Consider the following 19,851-nt stretch of genomic DNA (forward strand, 5'->3'; position numbering starts at 1 on the left):
AGGCGCACTGGGGCTAGAGGCTCCTCAGGGGACAAACAGGCTCCCGTCTTTCACTATAAATCTCACAAGGGAGGTGAAAGGACGTGCCGTGATGCGTTCAGGGAGACTTTCCAGCGATGTGCTAGTGTTGCGTTCATTTGTACCTTGGTGAAATCCACACTGAAGCCAGCTTGGCAGAAGCCGTGCCCGTCTGGGTCCGGTTCATCTGCAAATCACACAAGCGGCACACTCAATGCAATATATTTAAAACGGGTCATTTGTTTTAATCAGTGGGGAAGTTTGCGGCCAGGATTGAAACAGAAGAAAAACAATAAAGGTTTATATTTGAATTACACCGCTTCACTGCGCATGAAAATAAAAAGGATGGATTGTTCGCCACGTTGGAGGCACCCTGAGGTGAACTTTGCACATGCGTGTATAAACACAGTGTGATTTGTGGCATGTGGGGAGGGTGTACACTCAAGTGAGAATGGAGCACAAATGAGACATATGATAGGGAATACAGTGTGGGAGAACAGCATGTTAAGTGTGGATTTGTTGTTGCATACAGTATGTGCGTGATGACTAGAGGGAGGCAGGGTATGCGTGAGTGTGAACAGGCCAGGCCGATGGAGTAGACGATAAGGGGCCCCCGCATTTGATCTGCTGTTTATGATGTGCCACCTGATAGCCTCCATTCGTCCTTATCGTGCTCTCCCTGAGCCTCATATCACCCGATAGAGGCAGGAGGGAGCTGGATGTGAGGCAGAAAGGGTTAGGCGGCAAGGCAGGAAAATCCCATTAAGATGACAGAAAAAAAGGGTGCATGACAGAGGATACAGATAAACTATCAAGGCGGATAGACTATTGTGTTTGCTGAGGCAACTTGAAAGTATGATCTAAGGTTGTATATCAGTAGCCACTCCATCTATCTGCAGCAGTAAGGATGCAACTGTGTAGGAGATAATACAATTATAGTTTTGGATCCACTGTACAGGTCTTGTACTGCTGATGGTCATGCACTCAAAAGTCAAAAGTACTTTAAAAAAAGTGTTAATATTGACAGAAGCATAGGCAGAAAAGGAACTAAAGAGGAAGTGCATGAGGAAGCGGAGGCGGCGCTAAAGAGTGACTCACTGGTTCGACACGGCGAGTATTCCGCGTAGGCACTGAAGTTCTGGACGGCCACATAGCAGGTACCGACTGGATCCTTTTCCCCGCTCAGCCTCACAGTGCGCCAGTGGTAGAGAGGAGCGCACGCCTGCACAATGAATCACAAAGTTCAGTCTCGAGCACAGACTCAAAAAGAAACTGAAAAACAGAAGAGGGGCAGAAGGATTATATTGACATACTGTAATTTATACACAGTAATCCCTCGTTTAAACGGTTAATCCCGCGGTTAACAGTTCCAGACCAGACCGTGATAAGTGAATTTCCGCAAAGTAGGATTCCTTATTTATAAATGTAATATTTGTGTAGAAAACCTGTTTACAACCTTCTAAATAGGGTTTTTAACATATTAGAGCCCTCTAGCCCTGAAATAACACCCCTATTGTCAGCTTTACACTCGTATTACCCAATATAGTAGACTAAATAAGAGTAAATAAGACATTTAAGACATAAATAAGACTAGTGCTTGTGTGCGTTACTATAAGTCTGTTCCCTAGCGGACCGGAGGTGGACAGGAGTTGAGAGTCAGAGTCAGAGTTGAGCTCTGCATGGGTAACAGCAGCAACAGTAGAATTTTAGTGATCAGTGTAGAATACTACATTTCATCAACATCTTTCAATGCGTCTTTTGAATGCCTTATATTTGTATTTTAGTTCATTTAGCCATTTTTATGATTGAAAGTGCTTAATTTGGGGAAAAAATAGGTAACATTTGCTTAAATATGCATATATGCATAATATGACAAATAATAAGCCATATTCAACCAAAAATCAGCATGATTTATTAATATATTGTTGGAAAAACCATGATAGAGTGAAACCGCAAAATTCAAAGTGTAAAGTGGTGAAGGACAGCTGTATTTTTATTACAGTTAGTAATATATTTAAACATAAAATAGAATTATAAACTAAATCATAAAATGAATGTATCACATACATTTATAAAATTAATAAATAAATAGGGCTGCACTGTGGCCTAGCGTTGGCCACCCGATCAGGAAGAATGGGTTCGTATCTCCGTTCGAATCTCTGTTTGGGCGTTTTGGGCAGCTTGCATAGTCTCCTCGTGCATGGGCTTTCTCCGACCTACCCCTTCCTACCACATTCCAAAAACATGCATGTTAGGATCATTGGAGACTCTAAATTGTCCATAGGTATGAATGTGAGTGTGAATGGTTGTTTGTCTATGTGTGCCCTGCCATTGGCTGGCAACCAGTCGCCCAATGTCAGCTGGGATAGGCTCCAGCATACCCCCGTGACCCAAACGAGGACAAGCGGCATAGAAAATGGATGGTTGGAATAAATAAATATAATACATTATATTAACCGTATATGATTGTATATATTATATTATTTCATGTATTTGTTCAATCACCATTACTTGACTTTGTGGAATTAAGTTTATATAATAGTATTTTTTTATTACAATCAAATTCTATTTTGAAAAAAAGAAATATATACTTTATTAATAATAATAATAATAATAATAATAATAATAGTAATAATTAATAATAATAATATTTAAAATTTTATTAATCAATTAAATGACTACTACTAATAAATAACAACATACATTTTTTATAAATAGTGTAATATGTATATATATATATATATATATCTATATATATATATATATATATATATAGTCCTCAGAATAATACTTAATACTTAACAGCTGCTGCTGCTACTACTACTAAATAATAATAAAACAAATATTTTTATGTATTTATACAATTAAAATAAATACAATTCAAATAGTAATAGAAACAATAAAAACTTTAAAATGTATTTAAATGTATTTTTATTTAAATTGATTTAAACAAACTGCCAATCAAATTACAACCACCACTAATACAACTACTACTAATAATGATAATACAGTAAAAACTAAAATATTAATATAAATACATGAATATTGCACTAAATAAAATAAAAATCTGATAAGAAATAGATTTTAAAAAATGGATCAATGCCTACTCACCACTACTTTGCCTTTGTGTGTCCTGACTGACGCTCCAAACCACTGGTGGGATTTAAACTCCAGGGGCTCCCTGCTGCCATTGACCTTTATCATGCGGGTATCTGGAGAGAAGCAAGTGCACATAGAATCAGCAAATATAGAAAACAAAATGACATGGCATTAATTTGCCTTTGGCACCGTGGATCCATGTTTAGAGTCTTAGAGGCTGGAAAGCATTTGTCCGTGATAAAACACCCTCTTACAACCAGTCAATAACAAACATCACAACACCATTTGCTTCCCACTAACAGACATTTGTCAGGATATTCTTTAGTGTTTTTTTAATAGCACAAGCTGGTCCAATAAAATATAACAACCCCCCACAGACTTATACACAAACACACACATCACAAGCATCTCCCTGTTGGTTAAATTATATTGTGTTAGAATTGGTGTGATGGTGTGTTTGTGGATATTTTCCAATGTTATAGCAGCTGCATGGGTCTCTTTAGGAATGTGTATCGTATCCTTGTTAAACACCTTCCATTTACACATGTTCACACACATATGTGCACTTGTTGGCTCTCACCAATGACTGACTACAGTGAGACCACCATGGCTCGACTTCACTGTGCATGTGTGATTGATTGATTGATTGATTTTCTCATAGATATTTGTCAAAATAACTTATTGAGACTGACTCAACAGTGCCGCTGCTGGTTGCTGCCAAGTAGTACCCTCAATTATGGCGCAGTTGCTTCAAGTTGCTATCAGTCAACATCAGTCATTATAGGCCTTCCTTGAAGTGGTTCATTTGTTGTTATCATTGGGATGCCTCAGTCGCATCTTGCCTCCTATCAGCCATTCAGCCTCTTTACTCTACTCTACAGACATAGTGCTAGCAGCAAGTTAGCAATCAAACGCTAATATTAATGAAAGCACAGAAGCCCTTTGTAAGCCTAATGCCACAACCCCAGTGTCGAGATGCAGCAGAGCCTTCGTCCCGACAGTCACCGCTTAAAGAGGCATTTGGTCGGCAAAGTAAATATAAAACGAAACAGCGCAAAATGTTGCGCGCTCACAGACAGTGTCGCTCGCTACATTGCAAAATAAATGCAACCTTTCAATACAAAATGTTTGACAGACAGTACGAATTGCCTGGGAGAACGTATATGTCACAAACAGCAATTCCTGAACCGTATAACCGAGTGAAAAAAGACGTGCTGAAGGTTGATTGTTTTTGGTTATGATTGTGATTTTTAGTTAAGTTCAATTTTTGCTAAAAGAAGCGCTGAGAGTCCATTTTATTTTCACTGAGTTTTTTTGTCACACAATGTACTCATTATTATGCCATATAATTAATGAAAAAATGTTGTCAATAATATCGATTATCAACAATAATTTGTAGGACAATTATCTTCCAGCAAAATTTGCTATCATGACAGGCCTACAATCACACTGTCATTAAAATCAATAAAAAATTCAGTATGATGGATTGGGGTATCGGCCTAAACAGAACTGCTGGTTTATACAGTGTAACTGACAGAAATGTAACAATTCCACTCTGAATGCGCCAATTTCCATGGCACGGTTGGATGAGTATGGTGTGGAAGAATCCCAACATGATAGCCTGGCCTGACATTAGTGATGTCTGACCTTGCAGATGGACTGATTGCTTACACAGACACAGTCCAACATCCTGTAGAAAGACTCCATGGCGTGTCCCAATACTTTTGTCCATACTGTATATCCCTCACACTGTCACCTCATCAGCCTCAATCTTCATTCCACCACTAGATGGATGCTGACATGTCATGGCAAGTCTGCCTTTTGTCACCGCTGCCATGCAAACGCACAGGTACGTTGCATGAAATCCGTCGCATGTGAAAGTGACGCGTGGATAATAACCAGCAAGACGCGCACGCATCCACGCACACGCATGCAGATGTTCACCACCCCCTCCCTGCCTATTCTGTACATGTGTGCTTCTTCCTCTGTCTGGTGTGTACCTGCAATAAAGAGACTGCTGTAACTCTAGAAATATTCACCATGGCCTCTGTCATCAATCATCTTGTAGCGCAAAAGCGCATACATGCTAACATAAGCGCACACTTGGTCTTCCTGGGTTATTACTCTACCTCCGAAACCTGCAATTAACCCCAACACACTTAACTCTATAAAGAAAACCTTGGTAAGAAATAACCCAGAATTAACTGCATAAATGTTTACCTAATTTGCTGTCTAAAGTAGGAAACATGACATCAGGATTTGAAGTATCTTCACGCAGACCTCCACTATGGCAACTCTTATGGGCTGCATAATTCTCCGCAATTCAACACTGGCATGAAAACAGAAGTTCAGAACATTCAGAGATTCTCCAAACCCACTGAAAAAAATATTAAAACAAAAAATTTAATGTTTACAAAATAGGACAGGCAGTGAAACAGGAGTTCAGTTTAAAAAAAAATTAAAAATAATATTTAAAAACTAATACTGGCATGGAAGCAGCAGTTCAGAACATTCAGAGATTCTACCATCCCATTAAAAATATGTTAAAAACATGTGAAAAAGAATACTGATTTGGAAAATGCATGTTAGAACAATCCAAATGTTGCCATTCCATCAAAAATTATATTTAAAAAAAAGATATGTACAAAATAACACTGGCATGGAAACATGAGTTAAGAACATTAAGAGATTTTTGAACTCGTTAAAAATAATACTGAAACTAATTAAAAAAAATATCATATCATATCAAAATATCATCATGGGGGATAGGTTCTCAAAATAGCCCGCAATAAGTGAAATCTGCGAAGTAGCCAACTTTATTATTTTTTTTTTTACAATTATTATATATTTTATACTATATACTTTAATACACGTTTCTCAGACAGGCATTAACATTTTCTCACATTTCTCTCTTGTTTAACCAATCTCAAAGTTCAAATTTCGTTTGAATTTTAATGATCAACCTACTAGGTTGGACACAGGAAACGATTAGGTGACTCACGCGTATTCACTCCTCTGACCGTGCCCCTTCGTCCTGACGCCATTCGGCTGTAGTGTTGTTGTTGCATTAAAACGTCTTATTTTACTCCTCCTTGCTGTCCTCCATGAACCAAAGATTCATTTACAGTATTCCGTAATGGCCCCTACAGCCGTGTAACTTCTGCCTTCCTTCAGCATGTCCAGTAGCCCAACTTTTTGTGTGATGGCTGGCTTCCTCTGCCTTTTGGTTACAGAACGTTTTGTCGGGGAGAAAACTTACAACATACAGCTTTCAGAGTCACACGCGGTTAGCTTTTTCTGTTTCTTCTATTGTTTACAGTATTGGCAGTTAGCGAGCAGCTCACACAGTTAGCTAGATTGCTAGCCATGACCACAACAAGAGACGGCATGAAGCAGATTGACTGACAATGGTCTACAGCCAATCAAGATGCAGAAGACAATGTGCGGTGCAGACAGAAGAGAGAATAGAGAGAGACACCGCCGCCCTGTGCTAAAGCATAGAACTACAACACACAACTTCCCACAATGCAATTCTTCTTATAGGGCCAGCTTTCATACGATATAAAAAACAAAAAATAAATAAATTGAACTTAAAAAACCCAGCAAAACAGCGAGTCCACAAAAGGTGAACCGCGATGGAGCGAGGGAACACTGTATTTACTAAATGATACAGGAGAAACAGGAGTTGAGAACATTGAGAGATCTTCTCAACCCATTAAAAATATTATTTAAAAAAGGAAAGGAAACAGGAGTTAAACACATTCAGAGATTCTTTGAACTCATTACAAATAATACTGAAAGTAATTTTAAAACTATTTACAAAATGACACAGGAGAAACAGGAGTTCATTTCAGTTCATCTTCCCAACCCCTTACAAATATTACTAAACAATGTATTAATCCACTTTAATTAATGAATTTCCCCCAAGATATTTAGCCCATCGACCATTCCAAGTGGCCAAGGCTACTTCCTGGTTCATGGAGGATGCTGAACAGACGAGTGGTGCCATTATGATTCATTGGGTTTCATTTCATTTAAGTGGCTCAAACTATGTACTACATTTTATCCAGACCCTCACCAAAATGTAATATGTTCTGATTTTCTTCTGTACAAAGTTTAGTGGGCGTCTTTTTTGTTTTTTGCATAACCCTGCTAACTCTTTTATTTGGGTGGAAATGACTGCTGTGAAAAATAGCAATAAAACAACAAAGCTAGCAGTGGCCTTATACTTTTACATAGTACCGCTGTTTTATTTCCATATGCATGTTCATTAAGTTGCTATGTCAAAGCATTTAAAATTGATGCTGCGGGGATGTACACTGAAAGCCGCGTCCGGCAGCCAAGTAGGCATGCAAAGTCATTTTCCTCTCTCGTTTTGAGGGTCACAGACACGCAGAGATGGCCATCTCAAGGAGGGGGTGGATTGATGGAGAAGAAGGAGAGACAAGAGGAGGGAAAAGGAGACAGGGATATATTTTCAAGATGTAATGAAAAGCAGACTTCACCCAATCCCCCTCTTTCTTCCAAAAGGGAACTAAATTCCCATGTGCATACAAAGCACCCCCCTGCCCCCGCCGCCTCCTCCTTTCTTGTGTTCTCACTTGTTCTGGGTTTTGTACCTCAGTCCACTGCACACAAAACATTACAGATGCAGCCCAGGCTGATTGGATACTTAGCATATCAAACTATTCAGTCTTGCACTTTTTTGTGGTGGGGGGCTGAAGTTGATAAAAGCCATATGTCTTATCTCTCTCTCGCTCTCATTTTCCATGCAAACAACCATGTGCCAGCTCACATACAAGTACAAGTGCATGGCACACGTTCACTTCAGTGGCTCCAAATGTAGCATCTGAGGTCACCTTTGATTAAGGGATCTGCAAATGCACACTGCACTAACATACTCATGCATTCTCATACATTGGATACAACTAATCTCATGAAATGATTAAACATAGCTCATTTAAGTCAAAACAAGTGAACAAACTCACTGGAGTTGTCAAAAGGTATCTCTCTGCAGCTGTCAGGTAGTCCAGGCCAGGGGCAGTAGTAGACGGCCCCAGTCTCCACAATGCTGGACTGGGAGGCGTTGGCCTTGGGAGCCCCCACCAACACACTGAACCTAGCACACAAACACACAAAAATGGCACATGCATCTTCCGAGAAAGTGTAACGATTTGGAGAAAACAGCGCAACCTCCAAAGTGGACCACGATCCTGACACTGCTTGACTTCCTAGTTGTTCTAATTTTAACAGTAGTTTGGCGTAGAAAATCATGTAAAGTGAATTAACTAGTCACTGTCACGAAACCTTTATTAACTAAGTTAAATATTGTATAATACAACTGAAATAAAGTAAAACTAGTCATCCTTTGACGACGCCTGACTGACACAATGGAGAGGGAACAGGAAGCTGCTTACAGAGCGATACAGTACCCTAGAGGCATTTTATAGGTATTACTCAAATGAATATGTGCATTGTTTGTTTATACTGTGGTATTGCTCATATTGTACTGAGCAGCCAGACCCTTTTCGATGTTGCAGTTCTGGTTCTATGGTTATCACCACACTTTTCCTATCTGCCATCACAGTTACTCCTCGATAATGTCATAGAGATACACAAAAGCCAAAGAAAAAGCAAAACACACTTGTCAGATCAACACTTTAGGGGTGCCCATTATGTCAATCACAATCGACCGGTCGAGCTCGCCTCCTGATTCGCAGTCGCGCCTGCGTGGGAAAGATTAAGTGGTGAACATACGTTGTCTCGAGCGACACACGGAAATGCAACTTTCATCTTTATTATTCTGATTACGGATAAACTAACTCAGCGGCAAGATGCCTTTGTCTACAACAAAAGTTAACCGTTCACTTGTAGCCGTGAGTCATGCAGAAAAAAAGTCAATTCTTTGATGGCTTTTGAGTCGCGTCCTAAACTCCGCTATAGAAATGAGTGTTTTCTACACATTTGTTTGTGAAACTGATATTCCATGATTAATCGGAAAATGTGCCCATTGCTGAAACATTTTTATATGTTGCCTTGACTTTGGCTGCATTGTCTTCTGCATAATCCTTTTCATTTCTTGTATATCTGTAATGTTCGACAGCAAATGCTAACTGGACGTAATGCAAGAACTGTATGTATAATGACATAGCTATTTTGACAGACATACTACTTAGGTCAAGTACAGAACTATGGATGAATTATGTGTAATTATCTTTATTTCCATATTGTATTGAATTGTGAATTACTGAATGTAAATTGTAAATTACTGAAAGTTTCAAAGTTTACCGGTTAGATTTTACACACACACACACATATAGATATATATACACACTGTATATACATATACAGTCATGGACAAAATGATTAGACCACCCTTGTTTCTTCAGTTTATTGATCCATTTGAATGCTTGGTACAAATAAAGGTACATTTGTTTGGATAAATATAATGATGATAACAAATACAGCTCATCAGAGTTTAATTTAAGAGCTGATGTCTAGCAACTTCCATGGTTTTCTTGATGATAACCAAAATCACTTAAGTTCTTACATGAATATAACATTCTACTGCCAAAAAAATGTAACTCTCATGAGCTATTTTTGTTGTTATTGTTATATTTGTCCAAACAAAGGTACTTTTAGTTGTATCAGGCATTAAAATGAACAAGAAACTGAAGAAACAAGGATGGTCTAATCATTTTTTCCATGACTGTATATGTACAGTATGCTACATGTTTGGGTAGATCATTTTGACTTGTAACTTGCATGCTGAACAAGTGTGCGCACCCCTGATATACAGGTACATGTACAAGGTATGTAAATACTCATATTTATGCTATGTTTATAATACGAGGTAGATCTTGCGGCTTGGTCATTTTAAAAGTAGCTTGCAGGCTGAAAAAGTGTGGTCACCCCTGCTTTAGACAACATCACGCTTGATGATTTGAACTCCCAGCACATTTTCTCCAAGATGTTGGTTGAACTGCCAAATTTGACCACTTTTTGGGGATTTCCACTGTGTTGAGTTTTAAATGGAGACCTGATTCTGTGCCGTTGCAGAAAGCACAACTGGACATAAATAGTGCATTATTGTAATTTAAGTACAATATCACCACTTATTCAGCCGCAGTCTATAAAGCAGGGGTGGAAATCCTTGAAGTAACTCGTGATACCATATCATTGTGATACCAATACTATGACGATACAGCGTTTGTGTGACAATGGATACATTTTAAATACATTATTAGATTCATTTTACATATACATTAGTTACGATTAGGGATGTCATGCGACACGCAGTTCACGAGACGAGACGACACAAAAGATTAGGCCTACGAGAACAAGACGAGACGATATTTTAACATTACTTTTGAGTACAATGAAAAAATATAAAAACAATATGACATAATTTTACAATCTACTAATTTAATTTCAACTACGCTGCACTCTGTGTGTGTGCTAGCGGCCCCGCCTCCACCCACTGACACAAAGAGACTGTATGACAAAAGGGCTCACACCATTCATGCCGTTGCTCTATGGCACAAACGTGCCAAGGTGCTGAAAGCAATGCACAGCGTGAACTCTTTTCCTGCCTGTTTGGAGGAGAGAGACGAGGAAAACAGACATGCATGCACATGGCGGCTGGAAAAATGATCAATTACATTTTCAATTATTGTGTGGCTAATTAAAGTATTATAATCGCAGGCCAAGTACCCACAAGTAGGGATGTCCGATATCGGCTTTTTTGCCGATAATCGATATGCTGATGTTGTCCACCTCTCAATTTCCAATCCCGATATGAACCAATACCGAAATATGTAACATCACATCTCCTGTCATGGAATTAACACATTGTGGTGACCCACAATATTGGTTTAGACATTTCTCTTGGAGATTTACCAAGTGTACTTCCGTTTCCGGGTCATGAGGTTGTTGTAGCCACTTAGCTATTGCTAAAGAATTGTTGCTTGTTGTTGAGTTGAGAGTAAACTGATTGGTGCCACCTACCTCCCCTCCTGTCTCGTTGTGAGTCGCATCTGCACATTTGGTGACCCTCAACGTGGGTGAAAATGTGGACTGACAGCCGTGACGAGACAGTGCCGGCGCCGCTACAAGCTAACGAGTTAGCTAACGTCGGTGCTATCTGCACTGGCACACCCACACCCAATACATTGATTGGATTCAATACATTGAAGCCCAATTCCGAGGAGTAACACAGGACGCCACAAAGTATTTCCACGTACTGGCGCCGCTGGATGCCTCGATGATGGTAAGTATGGGAGCCCATAAGCCTATTTACAACAGTTTTTATTATCAGTTTTCATTATAGGGAAAAAACAGATACCAATATAAACCTACATTACTACATTTTTACACCAATATCGAGGCGATCATATTGATGGGCCGATATTATTGGACGTCCCAACCCACGAGACATTTTTTTTCCAAACGAGAAATCGTGTCACTCTTTAATCTCGCGACATCTTGTGACACCACTAGTTACGATTTCATGCATGTACACTTTTTTCCCCCCCCGATTTCCATCAAATGTTTCACAATGATTGATAATAATATCATTATAATATATAAATATTACAGTTTATTATTATATAGTATTAATTTGACAGATTTATTGCCTGTAATGTAAGTCAATGTTTTTTTTCAGTCGTCATATGTTGCAAGTTTAATAAATAATGTCTTTGTCTCCGTGATGACATACAGAATACTGATTCATACTAAAAAGTTCCACATAATTGGTCATAAAGTATATTATCGATATTTACTTGCATATTGCCACTGTCAAAAGACAAATATATATTGTATATTATATACAATTCTATTACGTTGTATGTTATTCTTATGTATACATTATATGTATTGTGGTAGTTTATCACCTGACTTAATTACGGGAGTGAAAATATTAAAAACAGTTCAATGTGATGCAGTGCACTTCTACATTTTTCCACACAGGTCTTGGATTGGAGCCAATTACATTGTGCATGCAATTGTACCTAATGTTGTGTCCAAGGGAACAAACTTGTCACTCACGTGTTGCTGTTGGCGGTAGCCTGATAGAAATCCACTGAGTAACCGAAATAACTCCCACTGGGTCCTCGGTACACCGTAGGATGCTGTGCGTAAAGGTTGAAGCTCCACACTCCACTTGGCGCCCTGCACCACCAAAGCAGCGAGAGCACCCGGAGAAGAAACAAGCCCATGTCCCGTCCACGCTCCATCCTGCAGAAAGCTTACAATCCCTACTCTTAAAGCAAAGTTGGAACACAGGATGTAGGGGTCACTCCTTATGCAGGTGAGCTTCAAGTGCTGGTTGTCCGTCTGGATCACCGCGCTCCTCCTCCCCCGGATCTTCTTCACCTCCTTCTGACACCCTCTAAGCCAGCAGCAGGTCTGGTGCTCAGACCCCTCTCCAAGAAGAGTCCAACCCCCGCCCTCTGCACAAAACTTTACCCCCCTCGCTCCCATTACAAAGGAAAAAACCACATCTGAGCGCGCAACTGTGCGTCATCGCTCCTTTTAAGGTGCATTTTCCGCATGGAATTAATCTATCCTCTTAAACAATGAATAATCCAAGGGGGACTTTACAATACACACATTTTATTTTGTACCCTTTGACGTGCACGTTGCGCTAACACAGATAGATAACCGTTTATGTCAGGGCTTTATTCAATTTAATTGTTCTGGGGGCCAAATTTTCAGAAAACTAAGCACAAAGACTTTTTATTTTATAAAATGTCATTGCAAGGATCTGTATCTTCCAATTTTCACTTGACCAAATAGCTAATAAAGTCATTAATTAAAACAAAGGCATTTTATACTAGTCAAAGATCATCTTTAGGACTACTCTGCTGTTTTTCAAGACTTACTGCAATAACAGGAGTCAAAGATCCTATAGGGCAGGCGCACTTTTCATAGTTTGAGCGCACAAAAACAATTTTCGACTGTCTAGATATGGTTTTTAATATTATTAAAGCCCTCTATTGTCACTTTTAGACAATATTTATATTATTATATTAGACTATATTACCCAGTAGACATAATAGAAAATAAGACAAATGATACACTCACACATGATAGCATTGGGAAAGTTCCTTGTTACTTTTGTACTTCCGTTTTAGTTTTAGTTTTTGCAGTGGCTAGCATCTCATCATTGCAACATAATGTAACATTACTGACACCTACTGACCAGTGTAGAACACTACGCATTACAACATGTTCAACGCATTTACTGAATGCCTTATACACTCAGTCCCCTACTAACGAACATCCGACGTGCGAACTTTCGGAGATACGAACAAAGCCGACTAGTCTATATTTTCATGTGTTTTGCCTTATTAAGTCCATATTTATACTGCTATAAGCTTGACCAGCCAGCCCATATTTATACTGTTACATGGTTGACCAGCAGAGAGCACTGTGACACTCCTAATGGGACCAACAGCGGTAGAACAGCGGTAGAGAGAAAGCTACATTGTTAGCTGTATGATACAACCCGGACAGAGAGTGTGATTAAAGTTTATTAAGTTGCTAGGCCTGCTTAACTCTACACCACCCACAGAACACTACCTCTTTTAGAAGAGTCTAACAATGACAATTTGTCCTTTTTTTCAATAACTCCTCCTCCAACTCCACCACAACGACGTATGCTCGACCACTCCTCTTCAAAGGTAAATAACATTTATCATTATGTATTATTATATCATTTTTATTATTGTTTTTTTCATTAATTATCCTCATTTAATATTACTACTACATCCAAACTCATATTTACATACATACACATATACTGTATATGTATACACCTACATGTAGTACCTATATCATTGGTAATATTACCTTTTCCCCTAAAGAACAATTCGACATAAGAACGGTCGTCTGGAACCAATTGTGTTCGTTAGTTGGGGACTTAGTGTATTTGTATTTTACTTAATTTAGCCATTTTTATGCTTGTAAAACCTTAATTTAGTCCAAGGATACTTAAAATTTGCTTAAATATGCATATTTTTGACTAATAATAGGCCGGAATCACCCACAAAACAGCAATCATGTATTAATTTTGAAAAAAACGCAATAAGTGACGGTGCGATGTTCATGCACCCTGCCCATATCCAGGAAGAACTCTGATACTTTGTTTAACTTCTATCTTGGCAGTCAAATTCATTCATTCAGCGGAGCATAAAAATACCTTGCATTTGACTAACTGCTAAACCGCTAAGTGCTGCTGTCAAAAAAGCAGACGTCTTTTTCTATGGAAGGATGACAATGACAAGCACCTTCCGGCTCATGCACACCCTGACCCCTTCAGGTACTCCATGTGCCTCCCATATTTGTGTATTTTATTGTCTGATTATCAAGAATGTCACTTACATTAAAGCCATTACACAGACTGTATAAAGTCATGGTGTACATATAGTAAATGTTTCTGTAACATAATATTACTGCCAACATGCTGACAGAAACTGGCAAGAGCCATGATCCAACTCAGTGCACTCAGATGGTAGGCAAGGCTTGCGCACTAAGCTGAGAAGAGACACACGTGGCAGCCGCACTTAGGTTTCTGCCATGTATTTAATCAGGAAATCTACAAATTCAGTGTTTTTTTTTAACTTGAAAAAAGGTTAGAGACAATTGGAATCCTACAGAAAATAAGTTTATACAGTTCATTGAAGAAATATTTCTTTTCTGAGGCTCTTCCTCATCCGTGACTGCACAATACAATTAAGCGAGAAAGAAACCTAAAGCTGTCAGATGGAAGCTTCTAGCACCTACCTGCTCACATGGCCCTTTCCCTCATCCTTTCATTGCTCGGTTCACCTTGTCCTCCAGTAGCTATCGTGCAAGAAGTATGCATTCACAAGGTCTGCTCTGTCATTGGTTTTTATGTAAATCTAGTGAGCAGAGGCAAGTTCTGCAGAAGGTCACATCTTTCAACAGAGATCCTGCAAAGAGCTGCAACATTAGATGCAGCCTTAGCCTTTCATACAGAATCCTGCAATACAGTGTGTCCTTTCACACAGTCACACATCCGCCATCAGTGCCAGCGTGGGGTTTGACGCATAAAATACTTGTCAGACACCAACATTTGCTTACAACACAACAACAGGGAAGGGCGCTACCTGTCTTGGGATTGATGAATACCCTTACACACAGGTGGTGTCTCACCTGTTACGGTTTTGTCTGTATCACTGTTCAATATCAACAACACTGACATGGAATGGGGGTGTAAAGGCAGTTTTCCATCTCTGGAGGTCGCCTGTCACAGCAAACTTATTGTCTTGCATCTGTTTGATTGCGGGATGCAGTGTTGCTGTGCGAAACTGCAGCTGCAGCATTACCTGCTTGGATGACTTCTGTGTAAAAATGTAGGGATGTCCTGATCCACATTTTTTTTTTTATAATCTTGCCAATCCGAACCGATCCTTTTTTTTCTCCTTTTTATTAAATTAGCTTTTGTTACAAACATGAATTTGTGAATAAATGCCAGATCCATTGTTAAGGGCCTGATGCAACTATTTTGCAAGATCCCTGTGTCTATATGCAGCTATAACATACTTGGGCAGTGACAATTGCAGATATACCGAAGTCTCAGGTGGTATATTGTGGAATACTCTTCCACACAGGCTCTGTCCCAGTCAACACTGCCATCCACACAGCCCTTTCTCACCTACAGGGCCAGGACACATATGTCAGAATGTTATTTATCGATTACAGCTCTGCATTTAAAACAGTCAGCCCCCACAAACTCACAGGCTCCTCACACTTGGCCTGTCACCCTCCCTCTGTAACTGGGTGTTTAACTTTCTAACAGGCAGGCCCCAGTCAGTCAGTCCACAATCACACATCCAGCTCAAGAACTGTGAGCACTGGGAGCCCACAGGGGTGTGTGCTGAGTCCACTCCTCTACACGGTCTTCACCTATGATTGCGTGGTCTCCCACAACAACACCAGCATCATTAAATTTGCGGATGACACTACAGTCATCGGCCTGATCACTGGTGGTGTTGAAACGCGGACCTCATAGCTTGGTGTCATGATAACAATCTCCTTCTCAATACAGATAAGACTAGAGATCATCATTGACCCAAGAACAAGGGAAAAGGAGCCGTATAGACCCCTGTTTATTGATGAGACTGAGGTGGAGAGGGTGAAAACCTTCAAGTTCCTTGGCATACACATAAGCGAGGACCTCACCTGGTCTCGCAACAGTTTGAAGTTTGAAGTCCAGGACCACAAGGCTGTCAACAGCTTTTACACACAAGCCATCAGGCTTCTCAATGAAGCACTCACGCACGCCGCACGCAACACACGCATAGCACTTTATTATTTATTTATTGATTTGTATTAATGTCTCTTCTGTTGTTGTTGCTTAATTTATTGGTATTGATGTTTCTTATGTTCTTATTGTTTTTCTTGTGTTTTTCTTTTTCTGGGAGAATGAACAGAACAAGAATTTCATTGCATAGCAGAACCACCAGTTTTACTGTGCATACGACAATAAAACTCTTGAATCTTGAATACCTTAGAAGTTGGAACATTGCTAGGTCGACTTTATTCCGTGTTGGTGGCGTTTATACAGAACAGCAGGCTGAAAAATGCCGGCGCTGCTGGGCTCGACAACAAAGGAGGGAGAAAGACTGGCGGGGTGTGTGGCGAGGGAATTTTGGGGCTGTTTGGTTCGACGAAGACAACTTTAGTTGTTTTAGTGGGGAAGGAGAATGACAATAACGACGACAGCGACTTCTGGTGGGCTACTTTTTAACTAGCGGTATTACACACTCTTTGGAAAAAAGCATTTATACAATTAAGTAAAAAAAAAAAAATCCTTATGTGCACGCACACCTTTATTTAAGTAAAAAAAATCCTTCAGTGTAACATCTTTCTGTGTACTAAATATACCACATTGCAATGTACTTGCGGTTTATAGACAGGTGTGGCATATATATGTACAAATCTTTTGTTCTTTAAATTTAGTGGGGGTGGCTTATATTCAGGTGCGCTCAGCAGTCGGGAAAATTACGGTAATAAGATTGTATTGTTTGCAGGACACACGGGTCCCACACCGCTGACTGTTAGATTAGCAATGCGGTATTTACTAGATCAATATGAGAATATGGGCCATGTCTTACAGATACAATTATTTATATTATTTTTCTATCAGTTACATAATAATTTAATTGCGACACTGGAAAAAGTACCGTAGTTGTAGAAGACAAATGTTGGCACAGGGGCCATTTGTGGCCTGCAGACTGCTGATTATTCTAAAAGAAACACAACCCGCAACACAACATTCAAAGAGGATAAGGGCCACATTGAAAAGGATAAAAAGGTAACAAGTACAGCATTTTGGCATATCAGCTGAATGTCACACACTAATAGACGTAACAGCTTTGCATATGCTGACCTACAATTGATTAGTTTTAGCATACGACAGGTGAAGTGGTAGTATTCATTTTTCAGTATGCTGCCCTCAGTGTAAAACATTCACATACCTCTACTATACAGACATACTGTATATTCCATTAAGGGCAATAAGTGGGAACACATCATCTCGCACCATTTTTATCAGACAGTGAACTCACCATCCTGGAAATGTAGTGATCTATTACCTCAAGAGGCTCTGCAGAAAGCAAACGTGTTAGTGTTGAAGAGATGCAGATGGACCTGGACGTTTCTTGATGCTGGCCCCAGGAGGACACCACATTTAAACAATAGGGGGGAAGGATGTCAAAAAAACTTGTTTATTCCAGCGTGTTAATAAATACATGATCGCCCGGCCAACTTCCTAATGAGGTACCGAAATCAGTCTGCATTCTTATCCTCCACATTCTGTGCCTGTGTTGGTCCTAACATTGTAAACTTTTAGCAGTGAGTGAGTGAAAGAGTGTGTTCTCAAGTGGAAGGCTTTGGTCGTTCCCCTCCCCGCCCCCCCGTCCTTCGGACAGTCGTACATTTGTGATGCCGGCTCTACATGCTCTCCGGCATGTGATTGTGTGACACACCGCATTTCTTTGTAAAATGTCAACATTATCATAAACATACTGTGTAGGAAATGGCAAGCCGTGCTGATCAGACAATCGCATAATTTAAAAGGTGAGTCTGAAAGGATGAATCTCAGGCATGTACGTTGTTGTTTCTTACAGCCTCTTGTGTGCATTTGTCAAGTTCTCATTCATCAGTGTTGTGTTTATGTGTGTAGATGTCGTCCCGGTCTGTGTAAGCTCCCTAAAGTGGTGATTGCGTGTGTGTATGTGTGTGTGTGTGTGTGTGAGATGGAGGCAGTAGTGGTCCGTAAGTTGCTTAAATAAGACTAGTTGAGTGACGGTGAGCGCTCGGTGGTCCACAGCAGCTCAATGTATGGCCACTTGGTCTGCAGGCAGCGCTTGACTGGAGTGTCATCGGTTCGAACCATTGGGTCTTCAAACCCTAGCACCAAAGCGGTCCCTTCCACATACTCCACCTAAAACACATCAGTAAGTCACTACAAAGTAGACGTGGATTGGTCAAAGATGACCACGATGTAATTGACCACGGTGTAACCCCCCCGGACATCTGCATGCTTATACAAAAGATGGTAGGAGGATGGCGGATACAAGCACAATGTACAGTGGCGTGAAAAAAGTTTCCCCCCTCCTGATTTTTTTTCATTTTTGCATGTTTGTCACACTTAAATGTTTCAGATCATCAAACAAATGTAAATATTAGTAAATGACAACACAGCTGAACACAAAATGCAGTTTTTAAATGAAACTTTTTATTATTAAGGGAGAAAAAAAATCCATACCTACATGGCCCTGTGTGGAAAAAGTGATTGCCCCCTAAACCTAATCACTGGTTGGGCCGCCCTTAGCAGTAACAACTGCAATCAAGTGTTTGCGATAACTTGCAATGAGTCTCTTACAGCGCTGTGGAGTAATTTTGGCCCACTCGTATTTGCAGAATTGCTGTACTTCAGCCACATTGGAGGGTTTTCCAGAATGAAGCACCTTTTTAAGGTCATGCCACAGCATCTCAATAGGATTCAGGTCAGGACTTTGACTAGGCCACTCCAAAGTCTTCATTTTGTTTTTCTTCAGCCATTCAGAGGTAGAATTGCTGGTGTGTTTTGGATCATTGTCCTCCTGCAGAACCCAAATTCGTTTCAACTGGAGGCCACCAACAGATGGCCGGACATTCTCCTTCAGGATTTTTTGGTAGACAGCAGAATTCATGGTTCCATTTATCACAGCAAGTCTTCTAGGTCCTGGAGCAGCAAAACAGTCCCAAACATCACACTACCACCACCATATTTTACTCTTGGTATGATGTTCTTTTTCTGAAATGCGGTGTTACTTACTAAAAGTTGTTACTAAAAGTTAAACTTTTGTCTCGTCAGACCACAGAGTATTTTCCCAAAGGTGTTGGGGATTGTCAAGATGATTTATGGCAAAATTGAGAAGAGCCTTAATGTTCTTTTTGTTCAGCAGCGATTTTCGTCTTGGAACTCTGCCATGGAGGTTTTTGCCCAGTGTCTTTCTTATGGTGGAGTCAGTCATGAACACTGACCTTAGCTGAGGCAAGTGAGGCCTGCACTTCTTTGGTTGTTGTTGTGGGGTCTTTTGTGATTTCTTGTGATTTTTTGTGATGTGTCGTCACTGCGCGCTTAGAGTAATTTTGATTGGCCGGCCACTCCTGGGAAGGTTCACCACTGTTAGTCATTTGTGGATAATGGCTTTCACT

General features: G+C 39.9%; 2 protein-coding genes across 2 annotated transcripts in view; both read right to left on the minus strand.

The window, feature by feature from the left end:
* Positions 1-12,528, minus strand: part of itga8 (integrin, alpha 8) — a 73,256-nt gene extending 60,728 nt beyond the window's left edge. The window contains exons 1-5 of the mRNA XM_054781138.1: positions 12,166-12,528; positions 8,106-8,236; positions 3,130-3,230; positions 1,117-1,240; positions 144-205 (exon numbers count right to left, since the gene is read on the minus strand). Of these exons, the coding sequence (XP_054637113.1) occupies positions 144-205; positions 1,117-1,240; positions 3,130-3,230; positions 8,106-8,236; positions 12,166-12,353 (606 nt within the window). The 5' untranslated portion in view covers positions 12,354-12,528. The remainder of the gene's footprint in view (positions 1-143; positions 206-1,116; positions 1,241-3,129; positions 3,231-8,105; positions 8,237-12,165) is intronic.
* Positions 12,529-12,598: 70 nt separating this feature from the next.
* The window catches only part of mindy3 (MINDY lysine 48 deubiquitinase 3), a 39,474-nt gene continuing 32,221 nt past the window's right edge, over positions 12,599-19,851 (minus strand). The window contains exon 16 of the mRNA XM_054782059.1: positions 12,599-18,592. Coding sequence (XP_054638034.1) covers positions 18,443-18,592 — 150 coding nt within the window. The 3' untranslated portion in view covers positions 12,599-18,442. The remainder of the gene's footprint in view (positions 18,593-19,851) is intronic.

Source organism: Dunckerocampus dactyliophorus, chromosome 7, assembly GCF_027744805.1.
Source record: "Dunckerocampus dactyliophorus isolate RoL2022-P2 chromosome 7, RoL_Ddac_1.1, whole genome shotgun sequence".
Lineage (NCBI taxonomy): Eukaryota > Metazoa > Chordata > Actinopteri > Syngnathiformes > Syngnathidae > Dunckerocampus > Dunckerocampus dactyliophorus.